We start from the raw sequence: 26,301 nt of genomic DNA, 5'->3' as shown, positions 1-26,301 counted from the left end.
TGCATATCGGGCAAGTGATTTTTTTGAACAAAACACTCATAGCCCCTCTCATTTGTGGTAACAAACCTCACATTAACTTGTCAGGCTACATAAGCAAGAAAAACTGTAGTTTTCAGGAAGTGAAAACCTATCATTTGTTGTTTTCCCTTTACATCCAAAGAGCCTGATTCTCTTTGGTGCACAATATCACCTCACAGATTAAATCAGACCTTTCCTATTCAATGAGACTGCTGATCAACAAAATTATTATGACATGTTAATAATCAGATTGTTTTTAATTGCATTGGGAATACATTTGCAGAATAGATTATACAAGATGGTGAAATGCTTCACACAGCAACTAATACCAGTATTATGGATTTCCAGCATGCATGGCCTCCTTCCTCCCCAGAATTAAACCCATACAATTACCGTATTTACTCACATATAAGACAACATCACATATAAAATGAGATGCGACTTTAAAGATCAAAATAAAGAAAATTAGATTTATTAATACAATTCTAATTTTATTTTGTTTAATCACAAGTAAAATATCAAATGAACATAAATGCACACATTGTCCCACAGAAATTTCTGGCATTTTAAACTTTAAGGAAGAATCTTGTAAAATTAACATCAATTTGTTCATGTAAAGCTGGACAATCAGGAATCTTTTTTTTTTGCCAATTCTTAATAGTTGAATCCACTCTCAACAATTACATTTACAAGTTTCTTCGAATTCTAATTTCCAAATAATCATATATTTTCATGTGGAATGGATTAAAACTTATATCGTGCTCCCGTGTGATTTTGGAATTTCAATCTGGAATTGAATTCAAAAGCTTTGCTTGAATAGCAATAGGAATATTGCTATTCATCTTTACTCCTGACAATACACAAGAAGGATTTAAATGACTCAAATAAAATACTTATGTTTTTAAATACAAGAGGCTAAGCATCTGGTAAAAAATGCAAATACATGATTCACAAAAATTATTGCAAAAATGCAAAGAATCTTTCACTCATGCGTATAGGATAACCTAGGAATTTGAAGCTGTGATAAATGAATAAAAACCTTGTTCTATATGCAAGTAAATACAGTATTTCCTAAAGTGTTTTAAAGCATGGGTCTAAACCGCTATACAGACTAAAATGCAAGATGTGAGAAGTTGTTGAAACTTCATGGTTACAATAAGAAATACTTACCTGTGGACGGGATCACAGTCTATCTGGTCTAATCAGAGTTAGCACTCACCAAAACTACATTAAAAAACATGACTTTTGTCCAATAACTATGCTATTGTATTTGAATATTTTTGCTGGGTCATTCTGTATATAGAATTTCAAAGACTGATAGTAAAATCAGTCTTTGAAATTCAACCCATTAATCACATCATTCAGTAAAAAATGATGTGATTAATGGATTTTCATTAAAAAAAATTTGAAACATGGTTATTATCAGTGGAATGTGCATTTTTATAAGTGTTTGTGTGGAGTTGGCTATGCATGTTTGTTTGTTTTGTGTGTGTGTGTACATTATTTTTTTAAAATATTTCTTATTTACAAAATTACTTACCAATAAATATGTTGGCTTTCATATTATAACCATAATCAAAATGTATGAAAGTTAAATAGTAGATATGGTAGAAAAAGTATCCTAGAAATGGCACCGAGACCACGATGGACAACCATTCATAGTTGTTTCTAAATGTTCTGAAAAAATTTAATGTTTTCAAAATATGACAATTAAAAGATACTTGATACGTTATTACAAATCACATGTAAACAAAGTTTTATTGTTAATCGTACACAGCAATTTTATTTTCTTAAATATTCAATTTATTCTGTAAGGAATACTGAAAAACTCATTAACATGAGGATTTTTTGAAAAAGTAACATATGAAGTAATAATACAACCTCTTCATTATTACACACATTAATTTAGAAATACTTCATTATTTTCCAGTTAACAGTCTGCATTGGTTTAATATAGCTAATTATAATTTACATTTATTTAATAAAAAAAACCACCCTTTGTTTAATACAGAAAAGAAAATAATCAAGAATTATTTTGAAATACTGTATTATTATTCAGATTAGTATAGCTTTTTTCGTTAAATTTTACCTTCTTCAGTTCTGTGTCTTATGTTAACAAACCACACACAACTATAATCATAGTACCATAATTTCATGCAGATAACCCACAAAAAAATTGCTAGAACAAAAGTAAAATCTCTGTGTAATGTGCTCCATTGTATTTGTTCTCTCTCCAAAGTATCCTTTAAAAAATGGTAATTAGGATATGTGCAATTTAAGAAGAATCAATCTCTAACTTCACAATGTTTTTATAACACTTTCTGGAACCTTTTACCGGTGTTAGACGCAAAACGAAAAATTTCCGTTAACGTTTTCGAACTTTGTAGTTCTTCTTCAGACGTCAGAGGAACTCAATTTGTCCACCGCCTGGCAGACCCTCATCGACACGGACCATTAATCGCCATCTACTTGCACCGTATGCGCATGTCTGACCAGCTGCATCATGAAGCATTCGATTTCGGTTTAAAAATAACTCGTTCTTTTATTCGATCTGCGTTCCTCGTTTTTTACCGTCTGAAGAAGAACTACAAAGTTCGAAAACGTTAACGGAAATTTTTCGTTTTGCGTCTAACACCGGTAAAAGGTTCCAGAAAGTGTTGTTTACATCCCCGGTGTTCCTTGATGTATGTAGATTTTTAATGTTTTTATATTTTTGAAAAACCAGAAGAAACCTCTTAAACTTCATATGCCAAAGATACAAATGACTACTTAACATAGATTTTTTTTTTACTGTATTACTTCTTTTATTTTAATTTTATTTATGAAATACTAATAATAAACCAAAGTATTACTTTACAGACTAATCTTCTCGACGAAAAAAACTACAAACATTCTCCTACTATTCCAGCATGGCATTTCTGATGTCATTGAAAATGGAAAATATAAATTATACTGGAATACAGAAATAATCATATCTGCCAATAGGTCTGGTATCACATTAACTGGAAAAAAATTAAAAGGCAACCCTAATTATTATCACAATCTCATGTACTCAAAATTTTCATACAAGCTATACAGATAATTGTTAAACACAAAGAACTAGCAATTCCACTTGATTGCTAGTTTCATGTATTGAGACTATGGAAAGAGAAAAAAGCTTCATTAAAAGCATTTTTAAAGAAATGAATAGAAAAAATATTTGAAGAGCTGCATAGCAAATGTTTCATGACTGATGAAAGGAATATTTTTTGCAAATAACGTATGGAAAAAGTATGTGAATATCTCTGCAATTTTCAACATTTAACCACATTTTATAAATATTTTAACAAAATTTATAATGCATTATAGTCAACACCAAAACGGTGATTCTTTATTCAAAATTCTAATATTTTCAATTTAATAGACAGGAATCAAAACTTTTTGACATGCAATTCTGAAAACAAAATTTTGAGGAAGAGATAATGCTGATTTTTAACAGAAAATAAATAGGAAAAATGCATAAATTCATAAAATTTATTTTATGTAATAATCACATTAATTTGAAAAAAATCTACTCATTGAGATGTGAACCAATGATCTTGCAAGGCACACTGCCATCTAAGTATAAGGTCTTCAATGGAAGGTTCTTACAAAATTTAGTAACAGAATATTTGGACTGCAATTTGAGAAAATCATAGACCTATAAATTTCCAATGTTGTCCATCCATCCTTCCTTAATCTTGAGAACAGAATTACATAGGTGTAAGCTGAGACCAGATATTGAAATATTAGGGGCAGGAAGTCCTGATTAACTATATAAAAATTTCTGATGCAAACAAGAAGTTGAATTATTTCAATTCAAAAATTTTCCTCTGAAAAGAGTTAGATAGATGACTGGCATGACAATATTGCTAACAGGAAAAGTATGATGTACAGGGGCAAGACACTATTAATTTGAAGTGAGGAGCATATATTTTAAATTAAATAAATTTAAAATATGATTAAAAATTGCAGCCTGGCATTGTGACCATGTCACAATAAATAATTGCTTGGTTTTCTTGAAAACATTTCAAAAGCATCCTTTTGGTTTGCTTTTGAAAGGTTCATATCAAGACTTACTCACACAATTATTATGTTGGGTTAAGTGAGAGATACTCGGTTAACACCGGTGGCTGTGTACTATGCCAGACCAAAGTCAAGGCATAGTAACCAAAACAGAAGTTAAAGAAGTGTATCAGTGTGTGTGCCTGTATTCAGGAATTTTCTCACAATATGACATGTATTCAATATAGTGGCCTTCTGTAGTGTGATGTATGTGTTTCTATTTAATTCTAATGTGCCCAGGCTTTTGTGTAGTGTGTGTGGTATGACACCTGTAGAGGAGAGAACAACAGGTACAATAAGCACCCTATCCATCCTCCACAGATGCCTTATTTCCTGGGCAAGTTCTGTGTACTTGCTAATTTTTTCAGTGCATGCATTTTCTGGAAACAGATGGTTAGCAAGTCACCTGAACAAGTCAAGACAGGTATGCCAACTGGGGCAAACCTGATAGAAAGCTCAGCTTGTGATTGGTCGGCCAACTAATCTAGAAGTTAGATATAAGGCGACACGACCATTGGAACGGGGAGCTTTGCCTAAGACTGTAAGGAGAAACAAGTCTGGACTAAGACCTTGTAATTAGAAGTAATCAAGAATATTGCTGTGTATCTCTGTAAATAGTGTTAAATAAATAGACTTAATTTGTGTTCAAGAAGTTGTAAGATGTTCTTTTTGATGGACCAGAATTCAGAGGACCCGATTTGAACTTTACTGTATATTTTACAGACAACTACTTTGAACTATCATCTTCCTTTTCACGGCATTAATTCATTCACTTTTCCCTTCTTCATTACATATAAAATTATGAAAACTTTCATTTTTATTCTTTTATCATATTTTGATTACAGCAAATCACTGTACAACATTTTTGCATTAAAGAAAAGATGATCATTACTATTACATTTGTATTCAAAACTTAGCTATATCTACATCAACTACAATCAGATACTTTAACATCTGATGTCATAATTAAACCTATTTATTCAGCAATAACCCATTTCACATGAAGTAGTGAGACTTAAATTTACATCGCTATCAATAAAGTAACTAGAAAACTTATCCTATTGATCTTATGAAAAATGCATTCTGTATTAAATAAATTATTTTGTCTGTAAAAATGTAACATAATACACTAACATTGCTTGTTGTTGTTAATCTAATATTTTCACATGTAATATTGTTATAACAATATTACAGGTGAATATATTAATTTATACTGAACAGTTACTGCAAAAATAATGTAGTACTTTTTTCAGTATTATCAACATGTTAATATAATGAATATAAAAAGAAACACACCCCACTCACAAACATTTAAAACACAATTCTTATATCAAATTACAGTAAAACCTCATTATTTCAATATTGGATAATTCGGAGTAGCACATAATTCAAGTCAAAGTCAAGTCTAGTCCCTGCCAAAAAAAAAAAATAGAATTTTGCATATATTTTAGTTTAGATATTTCAAAGTATACATACAATAAAATTTGAAGTCATTATCTGCATACTTATAGTTTCAGCCATTAACAGAGTTGGTTTTCATCAATCACAGGATTTTTGTAATCACACTTAAGACAATGAATTCTTCATAGAACTAGCCATTGGTCCTTTAGACAAAATTCATGGGTAATTCTTAGTTAATTTTATTGAAATACTTAAACTTGTTTTGTATGTTATTTTCAGGTCTTGGTTTGAATGTAGTTTGGTTATATTTTCATTAAAGACCAACAACTGCCGAATTATCGGGCTAGCAAATGGCTATAGTAATATTAATAATTTAAGTTAATTTGGTACTAGAGTTAGGGTTAGGCGCCATCTCTTGCTAAATTTAATAATTAGAATTTTAATTAATAATTTAAATAAATTTAGGCTTAACTGGAAGAAAAGAATCGGCCCGAAGCAGGATTCGAACCCGCAACTTCTGCTATCCGTGCAGACACGTTACCAGTTACGCTACCCGGACCTTCGGTCCGATCCTCCCTTCCAGTTGATATAAGATTACCGTACGACCATCGACGGCTATTACAATGCCGGCTGGGGACACATTAATTGCCCATGTCCTCCCAAAGGTCGTGGGCAAAGATCTAGCCGTCGATGGTCGTACGGTAATCTTATATCAACTGGAAGGGGAGGATCGGACCGAAGGTCCGGGTAGCGTAACTGGTAACGTGTCTGCACGGATAGCAGAAGTTGCGGGTTCGAATCCCGCTTCGGGCCAATTACTTTTCTTCCAGTTAAGCCTAAATTTATTTAAATTATTTAATTAAAATTCTAATTATTAAATTTAGCAAGAGATGGCGCCTAACGCCTAACTCTAGTACCAAATTAACTTAAATTATTAATATTACTATAGCCATTTGCTAGCCCGATAATTCGGCAGTTGTTGGTCTTTATATATAATGGGTTAGTTGTTGTTTATTTATATACATTTTCATTGTTTTCATCACACACCAAGTGATGATTTTCCAAAATAACTTAAATTACTGAGTAATAACTCATAATATCAACACATTTGTAACAGAACAGATGAAATTATACAAGATAATGTCATAATTTTATTTAAGTGTTACAAAAAAATTCTATTCAGAAAAGTTTGGATAATTTGAACCCAGATAATTCAAATTCATGTTTTTTTGGTCCCTTGAGTTTTGATCTAACGAGGTTTTACTTATTATGTATAAAAATCTTTCCAATAATAAAATTAACTAAATATTTTATATGTAAAAAATTGACTTACCTAATTACAAGGCAGTAAAATGCATACAATACTATTGAGAAAGCACAAAAATAATCTAACTTCTAATTAAAAAAAAAGCCTTAAATAAATATTCTTAATACTTGAGTAAAAATTAGTATAATTTTTAATTAATTAAAAATTTCTTTAAATTTAATTCTAAAATTGAAAATCAAAATGTAATATATAAATATCTATATAATTATTAATTATGTAAAATATATAATTATATATAATATATTATAAAGCATATTTATATATGTTTATATAAAAATTATATATAAACATGTATAATTTTATTATTAATTATATATATTATAATTATTAATTTAATAAAGATGGCACCTAATGCCTACCTCCCAGTACCAAATTACTCAGTATTTAATTATTAATAGTAGCAGTAAAGTAGCCCTTTTGTGGTTTTGCCATATTAAAAGTTTAATATGGCAAAACCACAAAAGATAGTATTTTAGTACACACAAATGAATATATATATACATACATACACAGGGTGTATCAGTACAGTGGTTACAAACTTTCAGGAGAGATAGAGTACACCTAGACAATGGGAAATCACATAGCAATGCATGGTCGGAAACGCTTTCCTGGTGTGGTAGCAATGACACAAAACACAAGAAAAGAAGGACACGAACAGGATGAGAAAACATGTTTATTATTCTTAGTACAGCAAAAATGCTGGACGTCTTTGGCTGGTGTAGCGACATCTATCGTGTATACCAGCCAAAGACGTCCCAGCATTTTTGCTGTACTAAGAATAATAAACATGTTTTCTCATCCTGTTCGTCTCCTTCCTTTCTTGTGTTTTGTGTCATTGCTACCGCGCCAGGAAAGCATTTCCGATCATGCATTGCTATGTGATTTCCCATCGTCTAGGTGTACTCTATCTCTCCTGAAAGTTTGTAACCGCTGTACTGATACACCCTGTATGTATATATATATATATATATAATATATATATATATGAGAAAAGAAAAAATGCCAAAACATTTCAAGCTTTCTATTTAGTAAATCCTGAATAGTTGTCAAACAACAAATATTACAGAATGCATTTCAGATTTTATAAATTTAATAATCAGATATAAAATAATCAAGATCATAAACACCAAAAATTAATAAATTATATTTTTTTTAAATGTTAAAACTAGTAACAAACAATACAATGCCTTTTAGGCATTACATTATTTAAAGAAATCTTTAAATATAGCTTTGTTTTTCAGCTACATTTATTTCTTTGTTTCATTGATTTCAGATATTTGGTGCTTAGCTGATTATTTCAAAATGTATAATTTTGAAATATTCAGCTATGCACTAAATATGTGAAAGGATTCTTGTTTGAAAGGGTTTTTCCAGCTAATTGTCAAGAGTCTGTATTATTCTCACTTGCCAGGGAAGGCATTGTTCTTCAGTACAGACAAAATTCTTCCTTTACTCATAAAAGCGTCTTGTAGAAGGCACAAGACTTTTTTCTGGGTGGGCAAGACTTCTATCTTGCTCACTCAGAAAAGATGTCTTGCACCGTGGTTAAAAACCACTGTATTTAGAAAGTCATTACAGAATTAAAAAGTGTTGTTTGTCTAGTATTAAATTACAGATTTATAATTTGTTTATTCTATTACTTTGTTTGATGACAACAGTTTTCCCAATGCAAAATCTAACTTCTTGTATGCAGTAAACAATACATAAGGTTATAGAAAGAATAATTGGACTAATAGTTTTTGTTGACACATCAAATCTTGTTCCTATAGTTAGTATAGTTACCTTTTCACAAGCTAAATTGTCAAAAAAATCTTTAAAACCGAGAAATCCAAAATTTTATAATTAGTTCATCTATATTTCTGTAAAATATGTAAATAATCGACATATTCCCACTTGAAAAATTTTTCTAAAACACTACAATAATTATCTGCAAATAATTATAACAGTTCTTGCAGATATTATTATACATAATACAATTTATAAGAAATCTTTAAAATTATTGAATCCACAAAAATTGGAGAACAATTTATTATTTCAAAGATTATTGTTTTCTTTATGCTAGTGCCAATGAATGCTTCATTTTCTGCTACAGATGATGGGCTTCTGTATGCTCAAATGTTGTGGCATTTTATTATATTAAAACTTTGAATAGAACTAATTATAAATACAAATAATAACTTTTTCCATTTTTTTTAAACAAAATGTAATTGGTAATTTTATAAAAAGCTCCCTATTTAAATAATTACCTTTAATATATTTAAGGTATATATTAATGGATATAGTACTACTATTAATTACACTGATATTCTAGTTTCAAATTAAATATTTAAATTTTACATTACAGATATTATTTAAGTGCAAATATGTATTTAAATACATTATTTGTATAATTAAAAACAAAATTACTTCAGTTGCCGGAGTATCCCTAGTGTGGAAGGCTGTAGACCATATCCATGCATTTATAGATAGCTGAAATTGAAAATAATATTCATTCTTAATTAACAAAATTCAAATTTTGTTATAAAATAATTAAAAAATTAAAATTTCACATTCAACTTTAATACTTTTCAAATGTTTTTACTTTTAACACTTCTCTAATTCATAATAATTATTAAAATAACTATCAGATGAGCTCAGTGTTGCCAGGGCAAAAAATAACACCAAATATTAAGATTAGAAGTACAAAATAATCTATTAGATCTGTAAGAAGGATAGGGGATCTATAAGGGATATCAATAAGAAATAATCTATTAGATTATTTCTTACTTCTAACCTTTCTATTATATTCCATTATAGTAATTGATTTATATAAGTACAAAGGTTATCTTACAGTAAAGATTTATCACACCACGTGTCCAACCTAACACACTTTAAAAATTCTTTATTCCTCTACTGTAAATAATTTAAAGAATTTTTAAAATATGTTAGATTGGTCACATAGTGTGATAAACCCTTATGTAAAATAATCTTTGTAGTTATAAATCAAATACCATAATATAAGAAACATTAAAACAAAAATCAAATAATGAGTCTGGTTGTTTTATTACAAAAATCCTTAAAAAGATTCTTCTAAGACAATACATACAAATGTGTCTTTATTCCAATCCAGTCCTTTCAAATGTACTTTAAGGAATTAACAATTTCATGGCAGAGTCAACCTTTCTTTATAGGCTACTCGTCTGCCTCTAAATGTAAAACAGTTAAAATATCCCTCTGCATCTTTTTTAGTCTGGTCATTTTAGTCTACCATTGTCATGTTTATTGTGACACTCAGATGGTATGAAATAGCACAATTTCATTGATCAAGTAGATAGGAATTGAAAATATTTTTGCTGAAAGATTTATTTTTCCTAATGTTAACTCTAAAACTGTACCATTCACAGTTGAATATCAAATAGTAATCCATCAACAAATCAAATTTTGCAAAAAACAGACCAAATATTTAAACTCTACCCTCAAAAATCATTTCAAACATATTTTTGCAGACTGGTAACCTTGTATTATGTAATTTTCCTATTTAAATGCCACTATACCACTGGTCCAAGTCCAATAGAAGGAACTTTTGAAGAGAGGGTTGAAGTAATTTGACCAAAAGTAGTCATTGACCTCCTCTTCTGGAAGAGAGGATGGTCAACAACTATTCATTAATACTGGTCTACTGTTAATATTTCAAAAAGTGATCCCTGTTGGATAGGTAGTGATGGTCCTGCATGTGATCAAAGTTGCTAACCTTAACATCTAAAAGACTTCATACAACTTGTTTATAGAAAAAAAAATCTTATAAAAATGCAAGAATAATTGCTTTTATGTGATGATAAAGTGTTTATATTTTTTGCAACAAATTGAATAAACTATGTGGGAAGTATGTTCTCATAAATATCGCATTTATAGAAAAATTATTGGGTTGCAATTTGAAAAAAATTGTAGTCTATAAATTCCGTTTGTCTGCTCTTCCTTAATCTTAAGAAAGGAGTTAGATAGATGAAAGTCCAGGCCAGATATAGGAAGCTTAAGGGTAGGAGGCCCAGATTAGCTATATACGAACCTCTGGGTTGGGCTAAAAGACATATTACTTCAAAATTTTCCCAAATGGAGATAGATAGATAGATGACTGGCATGACTACACCAACAGGAAAAGTACAATGTACAGGGGCAAGACATCACTAAAAAATTTGAGAACATTGTGATGAAAAATTGCAGCCCGGCTTTAATAAAACAGATTATCATAGACATTTCATGTTAAAATTAAGAATATAAAACAATTTACATAGTAGCACTTTTAAATTTCTCTTTATGTTAGCAAATTTAATCATATAAAAGAACAACACTTTTTACATCATTTCTTATACAATATTGAAACAAATTTTCAGCTTCCAGAAATCAAGAGTCACAGCAGTGACTCTTTGCCAAGTGAAAATGTCACATATACAGGAATCAAAATTGGAAATTTTTGAGGTTGCTTTCTCCACCCCTCAAATGTCTGAAGTAATTCTGAATATCTCATTTAAAACATAATTGTTTTCTTAGGTAATGTGCAAAATTTCAAGATTTTTCTATAAAAGTGTAAGGTTTTCAGGAATTTTAGTCAGACATTACTCACCCAGGTCTATATCTTAGGTGAAAGGTTGTGTGACCCTTGCTTTTCTCGTGATCTGTCAGGATGACATGAGAAGTCTTGATGTATGGGGGTAGTGGTTTGCTGGATGCAAAGAGACTCACAGAGACCATACTGACAAAATTTACGCATTTATTTAAGTAAAAAACATGCTTACAAATGAGTTACACAATCCACAAAGTGGAGAGAGGTCATTTCCAAGATTCAGAGTTCCATGTGGAGAAAGTTCATCTCAGTCGATCCGGTGCCAGATTCTGAAGAAGGTTTGTCTCCGGTGATCCTGGGAAGTTGGAGGGATGGAGAGTCGTCACAGGGAAGTCCGTCTTAGGTTTCGGATATTGGTGTCCTATCTTATATTCCTAGTTTGCATCTCCTGGACTGACATTCACGTTCACAACTTCACAACCTCCTCGTGTCCTTGGAACCTCAGGCTTTTATATGATTTTACCCAAAATCCCACTTTTTGGTTGGTCTGAACAGTGGTTCCCTGTAACTCTATTGGTCCCTGGTCTGTTGCCAGGGACACGATTCAGGCTGCGGGGTTTGTCAAACCTCCTCATCTGGGCTGCTCCCCTCCGAAGTCGAGTTGCGCCTTTCCCCAAGTGACAGTCCTGTAAATTTTGATCTAATGTGTTTTTCTGACTCAGAGAAGGTGCAGCTGGGTCCAATCGATACCCAACCACCTCCTCCTCCAAAAGAGGATGTGCAAATTCCTGCTTTGAACTCTAGTAAGATGACCACCGAACTCTCCTCGGCGGTCGATCACTCACCCAGCTTCCATGATCTATGATCGGGGACGTGTCAATTTGATCCAGGAAGGCAACAATTAAATCATCTCACACCCTGTACAGATGGCTCAAAACTTGATGGTAAGGTTGGCTGCACCTTTGTGGCTTACCAGGACAACCATGAAATTCACAGTGAACAGTATCAGACCACTGTACTGCATTTCAGACAGAGCTAACTGCTATTGACAAGGCCACCAACTGGGTTTCAGCACACTACAAACATGCAACTATAGTCATACTCACAGACTGTCTTTCTGCTCTTTCTATCATTAACAGCAAGAAACCACCCCATTACAACTAACATCAGAAAGCACCTCAGCAACTCAACAAACCACCTCTACATTAATTGGACTCGTGGACATCAGGGTACTGCCAGAAATGAGAGGGCCGACCAACTGGTAAAGGCAGCAGCCGACAATGACTCCTTGGACATAGCCTATGACAGGATTAGTCACTCTGCCATTAAAAACTTGCTTTTTGAAGATCTACTTTACTCTTGGCAGTGCAACTGGAGAGATAACCACAATATCACTACTTTTTAGTATTACAATGAACTCACTCAGCAATATGTAAATCAGAAAAAACCAAACACCTTATGTTGCTGAGAAAAAATTTAATAAATAACGTTGCAAACGTTTTCAGCCAAACCTGTTGGCCATCATCAGGCTAAACATATTCGAATGCAAACAAAATGGAACAAAAATTTAAATACAAATAAAATAACGGATGAAATATACATATAATAAAAAAATAATAATAAATAACAAAGAAATATAAAAATATGTATAGGTTAAATAAATAAATATTAAGCCATTACATAATAATAAATTACATGAAATTCTAATAAATGCAAGATATGCAATGATAACAAAATCAAGGCATTAAATTAAGAGCTCTCAAATCTTTTAATTAAATACTTCCAGGCTGAGGGCAACCCTTCAGCATCCCTGGCATTAATGCAGGTATTATGCAATCTGCTCTTAAATATTTCAATTTTCTCGGCGCTAAACGCTAAAGTCGGGGAATGTACAGGTTTAATAATGCCTGCTTCACCCCATTTGACTATCTGAGCCTTCAACCTGCGCCATCTGAGATAGAACTGTGGCATTAGATCTTTTGCTGATGTTGTACCTGTGTTCCCTTAATCTAATCCCTAGGTTTCTATTAGTGACCCCAATGTAATTTTTATAAATGCCTAGTTCTTGGTTTTCATAAGGAATTTTGTACACTCCAGCCATTCTTTATCAATGTTGTCTTTGTCGTTTCTTAATAACTTGTACAGGTTGGGAGCCCTCTTGAAAATTAATTTTGAATTTTTGCAGGCTGAGATGTCCTTCATGATAGCTTCTTTCTTTCTGTCATACGTAAACTTTGTGAATTTGCCGAAATCCCCTCTCTGAGCTTTTGTTTTGTTAATCTTGTAGTTTTTGATTAGTGCTGTTACCATATCCGCCCTGTACCCTAGAGTTTTAGCGATATGTGATATTCTGTAGATTTCTTTTTGTCTATCAACCACACTACTACAATAGAGAAAAGCCCTGTGAATGAGGGCACGGAAAGCAGCCATTTTGTATTGGTAAGGATCATTAGAACGTGACGGATGTACAGAGGGCTATGCGTCGGTTTTACGTACACTTAGTGACGAAATGTCCTTCTTTGAATTCAATGTCAATGTCTAAAAAATGTATCCGTGAGGAACACGTCTGTTCAATCTTTAGCTTGAGGCCGTCATCGTTGTTGTTGATCTTATTAATAAATTCCTCAACCTTTTGGTCATTCTTCCATATTACCAGAACATCGTCCATGTACCTTTTAAAATATACAATGTCATTCATGAAGCCACAAAGAACACTTTTTTCCAACCTTCTCAATACAAGTTCACACAACAATAGGACTTCCCATTGGACATTCCTGACATAGGACTTCCCATTGGGACTCCTCTTTTTTGTTTGTATTGACGGCCATTAAAGGCGAAAAATTCGAACATGTTTAGCCTGATGATGGCCAACAGGTTTGGCTGAAGACGTTTGCAACGTTATTTATTAAATTTTTTCTCAGCAACATAAGGTGTTTGGTTTTTTCTGACTACTTTTAGTCACATTCCGGACATTAAGGATTACTTCAAATATGACTGGATACAGCTCAATACCCACTTATGTCAGTTTCTAACAAATCATGGAAAGTTCTCCAGTTATCTTCACAGGTTTACCATCAAGGACACCCCACTGTGTGCCATTTGTGATGAAGTTGACGATGCTGATCATCACATTTTCAGCTGTGTGTGCCTGGAATCTGAACGTTCGAACATCAAGCTAATAGCCTCCAAAAATAATATCCCTTGGCCATGTCACCATAAAGACTTTCTTCAGAACAAAGAATTGTATGCAGCCTTTGATGCACTTGTGAAAAAAACAGTATTATCTTGTATTAACAGTATTTAGCAAAAATTATGATTATTACATTACAGTCAACCTTACCCATTTTCACAGAATGCAAGAATTGGATCCCCCTGTTTCCGGACTAATTAGAGAATTTTTAGATGGGTCTAAAAATATGTTCGATTTCCCGCAAAAATGAAAAAAACTGCATCTGCGTCTTGCACGTCGCTTTCTCTTGACGATTCCATTGTTATGTAACACTTCCATTGTTGACATTTTCATTGTTACTTGACACTTCCATTGTTGATAGAAGTGTTAAGCCTTAATCTTGTCCCTCTCCCCCGTGGGGAGGAATTTCGAAAAATCCCTTCGTAGTGTGCGTTCTCGTGACGTACCCTAACTGTGTACCAAATTTCAACAATCAACTCCTAACCGTTTGGGCTCTGCACTGATTATTATTATTATCAACTCATCTCAATTATATATATATAGATGTGGTTTTTTTGCATTTTTGCAGGAAATTAACATATTTTTAGACCCATCTAACAAACCCCACTAAAAACTTTAATTTAGCCTTGGAAGGGGGTGACCTAATTCTTGCACCCAGTGAAATAAGATTGGCTATAATCTAATAATCTTAATTTTCGTTATCGTCACTTTTTTCCCGACCAACACCAGGCTCATCTGCTAGTTTATCATATTTCTAATTTTTATTAGAAAAACAAAAATATTTAATTACAATACTTTAAGTAAATGACTGTATAATAACAACAACAGACATTTTATAACAACAAAATTTTAAGATACATTTCTAGAAAACATAACTATTAATTAGGGTTTCTCATTTCCCAGTCTTTTGATTATCCCGGGATTCTAGGATAAAAGTGAACTGTTTTCCAGGATCCTGGGATAGAATTAATTATTTTTAAGATATGCAATAATATCTTGAAATCAAATAATATAATTATTTTTCATTTTTTAAAGTAATTTAATACGTTCTGCAACCTCCAAAATCATATTAATAATGCTGTGTAAGATATATATTAAAAATTACCATTGAATTTTGTAGAAATTTTCACAAATAGAAAAAATTTATTAGTTTGCTGGAAACTGCATACAACAACAACAACAAAAAAAAAACATGCTTTGAATTGAGTTGAAAATTTAAAAAAAAAAAAACTTAGATCAAACTTCTAAGTTAAAAGGTAATTTTTGTTTTTTAAATAAAAATATATAAAAATTTACAATAATATTCTGTATTAAGATTTTAAAAAGCAAAGATGGTCAATTCTTTGATCACTCAATCTGATTCTTACTTTAGTAATGAAAAGTCCTGCTACCGAGAATGCCCTTTCTGATTCAATTGATGTGAGTGGAATCGAGTTTAATGCATTTAAAAGAAGACAGATGTGTTTTTTCGCCTGTAGCCTGGCAGATTTCTAGTTCATTTTCAAGATTGTAGTACTTCTTTTGCTCTCTAGTATTCTTGATTTGTCTACTTCTGCTGCTTTAATAGCAGCATCAAGCTTATAGCCCAATAATTCAGCAATTTGTTTGGCTTTAATAATCAGGTTTATGAAAAAAACTTCATACTTGCAGACTTCATACTTGTTTGTATCCTTGCCCAATTTGCACAACCTGGTGTTATGCAGTTATTGAAGCAACTGGGCATGGTTAAAAATTAAGACAGCATAAGCACAATTATTCCAGATATTACAGGTTCTGACAAGTAAATAATTTCAGAGTCCTGTCACAAATAGGCTACATATTGATTATTGACTATTTGTAACATGTCATAACAAAAAAAAAAAATTAAAAAAACTAATAAGTAGGTTAAAATTAATAAATAAAAATGTATTCTGACAGTTTATGAGTTAATTATACTTTCTATTTGCAAAATTTCCACAACCTTAACACAAAATAAAAAAAAGTGACCTTTTAAGAAATTTGTAGGATTTCCTGGGATATTTCCCAGGTTAAAAAACAACCGAGATCAATTATTAATAGTAGGGTTTCTCAAATGGGATCCCCGTTTGAGAAACCCTATTATTAATAATTGAATTTAATACTAAACAGTAAGCAAAATTTTGTCTGTAGTTTTTAAAATTACTTATAATTTAATTATAATAGCAAAAAAGTTAAAAGCATGATATTAAAGCAATAATCTGGACTAAAGTTTACATCTCTCTGGTAATGATTTCTGTATTAAATCATGTCAATTTTATTTTAAAATTATTAATATTTAAAAATAATTTTTGCAATTTATAAGTTTTAAATACATATATAGAGACTGTTTAAGATACTCACTATTGCTTGAATATTCCATATCACATAATTAGGCGAAGATATTGGAACAGCCTGTGTAAACTTTTGCCACATGTAATAATGACTATATCCATTTAAAACTGAAAATAATGCTGAAGCTGGTTCCTGAATGCCCAAAATCCTAATAAAGGGCCACTGGCATAAAAAAAAAAAAAAAAAATGTTTAAATATGTTAAAAGTAAATAAAAGTCAATCTTGTAATTATCATGTAAATTAATAATTTTTGAAATTATATATATGTAGTAAACACGTTATATATGTTTACTAATAAAATGTCAACAAATATGATGTTAAAATAAGCTCATCAGAATATTTGATATTATGGTTTTATTTGATATAAAATATTTGCTATTTTTTATGTAATTAAATTTGAGATACTTTAATAGTTTTTATTTTTTGTGATGGTATGAAGTAATAAAATGAAAATGTCTCATCAGTTGTCAGTCATGAATAAGAGATTTAATATAATGATAAGTATACACACACTAAATCTACAAGTCTATTTTCTGTAGAATAATAATTAAAATAAATAATTGTTCATCTTTGTAGAATCCAAAACATTTTTATTACGAAAGATGTAAATTAAAGATAAAATTGCCTAGAAGAGACTCAGTGAAATTATTTGCAATTGAAATTATATTGAAACCAAAAACAGAATCAATGAAAATTTTCTTTATAATTCAATTTTCCTTCACTAATTTTCCAAAACAGTTTTATATTTTTCTTTATGATAATTCAGAATTAAATCATCAGAAATCATTGTTGTTGTCAAATTACAATAAATTTGAAGAATCAAAAGAGGTGCAACAAATAAAAGCTTTCTGATCCAGTTTAGCCTATTAACAATATGAAATTTAAAATAATTCAAGCATTAAGACTTGTAAATACATTATAAATATATTAATTTCCAAACATTGCGAACTAAGCAAGTAATTTTAAATTGCTATTTAAATACATTGCCACCCTAAATTCCAAAAAGTTTAAATATATTTAAATTTCATAGAATTTAGGATGGAAAAGTGATGTGTGTAGGTCTTAGAAGAAATAATGCCCTACTAGATAAGGTAATTGCATTACTTATGGCTTATCATCATCATCATGGTGCTATTACCTAAATCCTACACTAAGAACTAACTGTCCTGATTCCAGACCAATAAGGTTATTATATTGGTTGACCTGGAATTAGGACTTACTACTAATAAGTATAAACACTTTTGGGTTAATGTTACCTATGGTAGCGAACATGGCAGCTCATCTCTGAAACAGTGGGGATGCACATTCTAACCTAACCTATTCTAATAAATTACCATAATTATTGCCATCCAATTTATTAGAATAGGTTAGGTTAGCTTAGAACGTGCGTCCCCACTGTTTCAGAGACGAGCCACCATGTTTGCTACCATAGGTAACATTAACCCACTTTTGACATGTTTTCATATATCATACAATGAAAATTAGTATGTATTAAATGCTATAAAATCATTTTCATAATATAAACAAAATTGTATATTGCAAACTCATCCATGGATGAGTTTGTGATATCTCACCAAATTTTAAAAATTTTGCCTAAATAACTTTGCCTAAATTAATTTTTTTATTAATTTTTGTTTACCTTTGTGAATTTATGTATTATTTTAAAGGCCAGTGAAATAAACAAATTTTAATTCATTTTTTTATATTAAATTTTCATTAAAAAAAACAGAAGTGGCACTGTCAAAAAGAAAATGTTCTGCAATATTAGTTATTGATATAGACAACATTATTAAGCAACATCATCATTCAAAACAACCTCACACCTTATATTTCCTATCTTTAATTTTTAGTGCAGTGTTTCCCAACCTTTTTTGTGCTATGCCCCACCTAAGCCTTTCTAAAATTCTTATGCTCCCCTAACATATACACTTAATTGCCACACTGTTTTGTTGTAACCACGATAAAACCTGATCCTTTCATCAAAGTCTCTTGCACTTTCCAGTCATTGCCAAACACGACCTGGAACACCACAATTCACGTCTGTCCACCTCAAGGTCTGGGCAAAGAATGTCCTTTCTCCTCTTTCACCAGCATCAGGGCTTCGTTCATCTCTTTGTTCTCAGTGGTTCCCAGAATTGTTAATCCCACCCCAAAGGAAAACCCAAAAGGAAGGGTTATAAAGGAAAGTTTTAGAAGGAAAGGGAAACAAAGAACAAAGAAAACTAAAACTAACTTAAAACAATATTTACAATAAATATAGTGTACAGCGGCTATACGGTTAACTTAAACCCTGGACAAGTCCAATTTCAAATTGCCCCCTTAAAAATCGAATTGCCCTCCTGTGGGGCGTGGGCCCCACGTTGGGAAACACTGTTTTAGTGTGTCCTGAGTTGAAGTTCAGAAAATCTGGTCACTTTAGTCTATATGAACTTTTAGTTTCTTACAAATCAATCCATACTAGAGAGTTCAAAATTTCAAAACCTTTTAAAAGTTCTAGCAGAATGGTTTGGTTAAAATTTTAAAACTGATGTTAGCTAAAGAGTGCATGAAAATTTATCCATTCCTCTATTACAGTAGAAATACAATAGGATTCCTCCTACTGTATTTCTCAATTGTCTTTAACATCACTTTTATCCTCAAAATTGAAACATCCAATAAATAACAATGTTTTAATAATAATGAAGGTTTGATCATAATTTTTTAAATTGTTATAGAAATATACAGAAACTTTAATAAAACAATTATTCTTTCTATACTGATGATAATTTTCTAAAAATTTTAAATATATAGTATTTCTGAGAATAAGAATGAAGCTGATATGATTAATCTTGAATATGTATCATTGCCACTGTAACCAAGCAATAAACTTATATACAAAATTAAATAAAATAGAACAGAATAAAAATTTTTTAAATGTAAACAAATCATCAAATAATGTATTAAAAAAAAATAATAAAAGAAAATTATACCGACATTTTTGTAACAAATTTGAGATTTCAAGAAGATTATAGCAGTTTTAAAGCATATCTAATATTTTACTATTATATGCTTTTTAACCTAGAGAAATGTAAACTCATTTTGTGACAAATTCAGTTCTTATTCAAAATCAGTGCAAGTCATTATTAGATACTGAAATTAAACTGAAAAAAACTGAAATAAACAAATCAGCTAATGATCAATGTTCCCTCTAATTTTTTTGTAGCTGAGTGGAACATGTACTTCTCTGAGCAAAAAGATTTTTGCCGAGCATATATATATGTTACTGTGAATGACCGATATCTGGCAAACATTGACATTCTCTGGTGAATGTCAGCATTCATACAGTTGTTTCGTGTATGTACGAAATATTTGCTAAATATCATTATTTCTCACTTACACCAGCAAATGTCGACATTCAGCATGCACTGATGGCAAATGTTGAATAAAAATATTTTTATTACGTTAAGACAAAAATGCAACTTTTTAATATGTCAAAATAGGAGAAAGCTTAAGTAACAGCACATGTGAATAAACTGTTGAACCTAAAACAAACAGTAAATTCTAAATTATTAAAGAAAATAATACAATAATAAACTTACACATAAATTATGTGATTAACATTATACAATCTTATTTATTGCAACAACATAAACTATTATGGACTTTGAATTGCACAAAAGTCCCTTGCTTTTACAACTGCATTTATTCCTGGAACACTCCTTTTTGCAATGACAGTGTGTATAGCCTTGTCCTCCACTTTTTGGATTAGCTGCAGCTGCTTCTCTCAGCGATATTTCTTTTCAAGAAATATCATCTATGGAAAGTATTTTTTTTTTTATAAATTACGAACTGATTACGGGTATAAAGCTGACAAAGTGATCCCCACCTCACGGGATCAAAAGAATAAAAACGCCATCCAGTGACAAAGTGGACAGTTTTCACCAAACCGTTGCCGGGAAAAAAGGTACGATCTTGTCCTACCTCCAGCTACCCACAAAGGATTTGGCGACAGACTGTCGCCTTTCTGTTGATATTGGCTTCTCGGGGGTCGTTTCAACCTTCACCAAAGCTTATCTGTGCTTGTCGACATACACCGGCGTTTGTTCGAATGTATAATAATATAACCAAATATTCGATCATTCACAGACGTATTTTGTACATGTCGACAATCACCGGAGAATATCAACATTCTCTAATTTCAGTCTTTCACAGTAACATATATATAAAATCTTATTTTTTCCTATAAAAATTAAATTAATTAATTATAAAGTAGAGATTAAAATTCATTTTAAAACATACTTCCATACAAATATCTTTTGTCAATGATTTAATGTATTTAATCGAAATATACGTAGCAATAATCATGTTGCAGACAGAGTGAGAAATAAGTAAACAATTCAAATCAGTGTACATGTTCGCCTGCACGGCGCACAAATTCTTGTGTGTGGCAAAAATTTGAGCAGTGCGCGGTTGCGCAGCTTAGAGGGAACATTGCTAATGATAGAAATTCTCCATTATTAGCACTTTTTCTGGAACCCCCTGTTATTGGTGTGCTTCACGAAAATACAGACTTATCACAAATGCTTTCGAACTTTTGAACAGCTCTTCTTCAGGTGATATCTTATGAAGAACTGTTTAGGGAAGTTGAACTTTATATTAAGTAATAATGGAGAAATACAAAGAATTTACTGATTTTGTCAATAAATTTATACCCAATCTCAAATTTTTTATAGAGATGTTATAGCTAAAAATTTCTAGAAACCTGTCTGATGGAATAAAAGCTACCATTCTGAATCTTCCAAAGCTGATATTTGCTGGTATAGTTTGAAGGTATTAGTGGAAAAAATAAAATAAAAGCTACCATACTCTCAAATAAATTCTATATGTGTATTACTATGTTCTGTCCGTTCTCAAATACATTCTATATGCCTCGAGAGCATTAAATCTGAGGTATGGATTTATTCAAACTTGTGGAGCTATTCAAATCTGTAGTTTATTTTGTAAAATTAGTTTTTGTATGTGTTGGTGCAAGTGGTTACAGGGGATCATTAAACAAAAACAAAATAATTTTAAAAAAGTAACACAGACAAGAAATGCAATAATTTTCAAAATTACAATTTTGAATAGGTTTTTATAATAATCCATGCTTAGAAAATGTAATTTGAATAAACCCACACATGGGTTTATTTTTTTAAATGCAACTGATATACAAGTTTATTTGAGCCTGTAATGTAATTTAAACATGTGGGCCCAATCAAATGCAGCAATAATTATCTAGTAAATTTATGGAATAGTTTACTAAAGTTTCTATTGATATTAGACTGGTCTCATTTATACAAATTAGTTTTTAATTTTTCTATAAATTTTGCATCAATTCTTTTATTTTCTAAATAAATAATTTATTTTATCCAAAATACATACTAAACTTTTCAATTATAGCAGATTAAAATTTCAAATTAAAATACAGTGGAACCTCGGTATACATCTGCTTTAGAATACGTCCAATTCGGAATACATCCTGTTTGGACGAAACAAATTTTGCTCGGTATACGACTTTTGTTCGGTATACGACATAATTCAATTATATGCGCCATCTATCCATCTATGAACAAGTAGCACTATCGGTGTACTAGACCAGACTAGACGTTCGTGGTCCCATGGTTTATAACTTTGTTAAATTTCTTCTGATTTTAATTTGTAAGCAAAATTTTATTATTTTTATTAATCATGAATTGCAAAAAGGCAAATAAAAAGCAACAGAAAACTAAAAAAATGACTAGAATCACAATGGAACTGAAAAAAGAGATTGTTGAGAAATATGAAGGTGGCATGGGTGTTCGAGATTTAACTGTTGCATACCGTATTCCGAGAACGACGATATCCACAATCGTGAAAAATAAAGACATTATTAAATCTGCTAACATTGCAAAAGGGGTTTAATCAATTTCTAAACAGATTATTAGTATTAAGGAGAATTTGATTTGATTTTATTTGCTTTTGATTTAATCATTTAAATAATATAATACAATATACTGTAATAACTTTAAAAATCTATAATAAAAATTTTTTTTTTTATTAATGTGTTCAAACACTATTTAAATTATTTTACAACCCCATTAATATATCATATCAAGAGGGTTTTTTTTAATATGAAAACTGATTAATCATTTTTACATTACTTCTTATGGGAAAGGTTGGTTTGGTATATGTCCTATTCAGTATAAGTCCAAACATCAGGAATGGATTAAGGTCGTATACCGAGGTTCCACTGTATTCTTGGCTCCAAACTGAAAGGTTTAGTGTAAGTTTTGATTTATCATTCCAGTTTACTTTTTGAACTTTGTTATTATACTCTCTCTCTAAATAATTCACACATTTAAAAACTATTAATAGTTTAATGCAGAAAATTAACATACTTATTAAAGAGCAACATATTGCAAGATGTTGCTTTGCATATCACATATTGACATTGTGCCATGCTATGTTTGACTGCAAGCTACCATGTTGCTTATGGACCAACACACATAACTGTTGAATTATAAATTTAAATAAGAAAATTTGAAGTGTGCAAAAATTCAAACTTAAATTAATAAGTACTGAAAATAATATTGCAGTCCCAAGTACTTTTGAGTTTCTGAGACTCATAACCAGAGTAAAATAAAATTTAAATAAAAAACTTCTCCTTTCAAACATCAAACAATACAAAATTTCATTGATTCAAAACCATTCAAATTCCATTGAGAAATTCAAATTTGTAATTTCAAATGGTTTTAAATCAATGGAAATTTTGAAACTTTTGACACTTGAAAGGACAGCTATGTGTCTTTTTGATTAAATGTATTAACATGTTTTTTACTTGTAGCTAGCTAGTTAATATTTTTACATTTCTATGATTTGTTTTACATTGTTCTTGATGTTTTTTGTTTACTATCAGCACATTTTAAACTTGTCTGAAACTGTTACATGACAATGTTGTTAAGTAATACAAAGGAGAGCTGAATGGCCAAGAGTTAATACATCAGCCACCACTCTGGGAACCAGGAACAAATTCAGTTGGATCAAAACAACCCGCAGAAATTTTTCAAGTGATCTGTCACCAGAAAAAAGCAATACAAAAAACCAATATTACATTTTTAGAATTTTATGTTTTCCTAGAATGTATTGTTTAAAATTAAGATAAGTATTAAACATACATTAAACTCTAACACAGTCAGTATAAATTATTTCACAAATCTCAAGAATTTCTGTAATGATTTCCAACATTCTGAATTTAAGTTTCAAAATCAATCATTTTTTAATTGATAAGAACAACATAAACCTGAATTTAACTATAGTATAGTCCAGGCTTAAACATCATTTTTTAATGCAAAGTTCATAGTTTTCATTATTCTATTTTTGACAGTCTATTCTAATATGATATTTCTAAAATAAGTAAATTTAATTTCAAAACTTAAGACTTTTTAAAAAGAATTAAATATCAAAATGAACACTTAAATAATAAATAATAATAACCTAGTTTAACAAATGAACATGTATAAAAAAGTGTTTATCACATTAAACTTAATAAAAAAAATTCATGACAAATAAACAATTAAAAAAATAAATTCAGCCGACCAGCCTAAAAGAAGTTGTTGTTATATGAAAGATCAATTATCAATTTCAACTGCTTTCTTCAAGTTTTATAACCGAAAAAAGACTAAAACTGCCAAAAGCATTTCCTCGTACAACAAAAATTAATCTCGAGATATATCAAATTTTTCTGAATTTGCTTTCCGTGAAGAAAAATAACCAAACAACACATGTAGGCTTTCGGGAAGTACAGAAGTATTCCTTAGTCACTCTCGTTTTAAAACAAAATTTAACATTTAGAAATAAAAGCAAATAATTAAAATAAAATGTTAAAAAAAAAACAAATCCTTTATACAGGTCAAAAGTTTACGTGACGATTTATTAAATAGAAAAAAATCAATGGCAATAACGCCCACCACGAATTTATCAAAAATTACTTAAAAAAAAAAAAGAATTTGCCAGACAATCCATCTTATTCGGGGGCAATGACTCCGAACGCACGTCACGGTCGTCAAAACACTACGTCTTGTTCTTCGCGTACTCATTTGCATTTCAAAACACAGGCGACGGCCACAAGATCCAGATTCGACACCCAGATCCGGTAGCGGTATCCGACACACATTCCACATAAAAATATTCCAAGCATTATTTTTAATTTTCATACAACATACACACACATATACCTTCAGAATAACTGCAAAAAGTTATGATAAATTTACATAACGTTAAAAATTACCTTTCCGTGAAACTGAGGAATGGGCTGTTTTCTTTTCCTAAAATCATATACCGCATCCCACATGCACTGATACTCGCATTCGTCGTCGCAGTTCCATCCAAGAACCGTCAGATGCCAGGACTGGTGTGTGGCAAAATGAGCAATGTTGTCGGCATCCGAACAGTTTTCCGCCGTGCACCATTTCAAACAACTTTGATAAATATCGGAGCGATCACCCGAAGACGCCTTTACAATTCCAACCAAACTAAAACTTACGGCCAGCGCATACAAAATCGAAAAACAACAGAATACGTATCTAAACATTAAATTATAAAACTACAACCAAATAGAAATGGCGCAAAACAAAAGAAAAAAATATAAAAGAAAAAGACTCAAAACATATTTATCCGACACCCACTATCTGATTGCGAAAAGCATCGAATTTCTGATAGCGTAGTTTCGAAATTCCGACTGATAATGACTTCAACATTTGGTGAGCAAAAAGTCAAAACGTGATTTTGCAGTTTCTTTTTGATCTTTATTCTCTTATCACAGCTTCGTAACGAGACTATAGATATGTTAACCGTTTTTCTAAATTATTGCCTAGAGTCAAATAGGAAGTTTTGATTTGTTTTCCGACCATTTATACGATTGCACCAGTACCGTTTAGTCGGTTTACGAGGAAGATAAACAACGAAGGAAGATAACTGGCGTGTACTTTAACCATATCGAACTACAATCGATATCCCGAACCGACGTCTCTATCTTAAGCGGACAATTATCGAGCATTATTTAGAATATTCGACTAAAACTTTAGCCTTACATAAAAGTATCCTAAGTACACTTCGCACCGTTTCGTCTCCGAATGCCCCGCCCCCTTCTCCGTTCGAACCTAACCCGTTACATTTATTAGTCCATGAACGTATCGATTTTCCAATGTTAATGTTTTATTCATATTTTTTTTTTTTTTACATTTATTTAATTCAAAAATAAATATATCATTTGTAAGAAGTTATTTCTTCCACTTTCTTATTTTCGCTAAACAGCGTCGATTCGGAGCGAGCGCATCCGCTGGGATCTCAATATTTATTTATTTACTACGTTTGGAAACGTCCGAGACGATTGGATTC

At 31.0% G+C, this 26,301-nt stretch overlaps 1 protein-coding gene across 2 annotated transcripts in view; it reads right to left on the bottom strand.

Moving 5' to 3' along the window:
* Nucleotides 1–26,050, bottom strand: part of PGAP3 (Per1-like protein PGAP3) — a 32,034-nt gene extending 5,984 nt beyond the window's left edge. The window contains exons 1-5 of one of the 2 annotated variants that reach the window (XM_067283152.1): nt 25,193–26,050; nt 16,918–17,070; nt 9,236–9,298; nt 6,836–6,897; nt 1,559–1,695 (exon numbers count right to left, since the gene is read on the bottom strand). In XM_067283152.1, the coding sequence (XP_067139253.1) occupies nt 1,559–1,695; nt 6,836–6,897; nt 9,236–9,298; nt 16,918–17,070; nt 25,193–25,495 (718 nt within the window). In that variant the 5' untranslated portion in view covers nt 25,496–26,050. The remainder of the gene's footprint in view (nt 1–1,558; nt 1,696–6,835; nt 6,898–9,235; nt 9,299–16,917; nt 17,071–25,192) is intronic. The other variant, XM_067283153.1, reaches the window with a different exon arrangement.
* Between the last annotated feature and the right edge of the window lie 251 nt (nt 26,051–26,301).

The sequence above is a fragment of the Centruroides vittatus genome, unplaced genomic scaffold (assembly GCF_030686945.1).
Source record: "Centruroides vittatus isolate TY-2023 unplaced genomic scaffold, ASM3068694v2 contig_979, whole genome shotgun sequence".
NCBI lineage: Eukaryota > Metazoa > Arthropoda > Arachnida > Scorpiones > Buthidae > Centruroides > Centruroides vittatus.
Note: the sequence above shows the minus strand (reverse complement) of the source record. Positions and strands in the feature narration are given on the sequence as shown.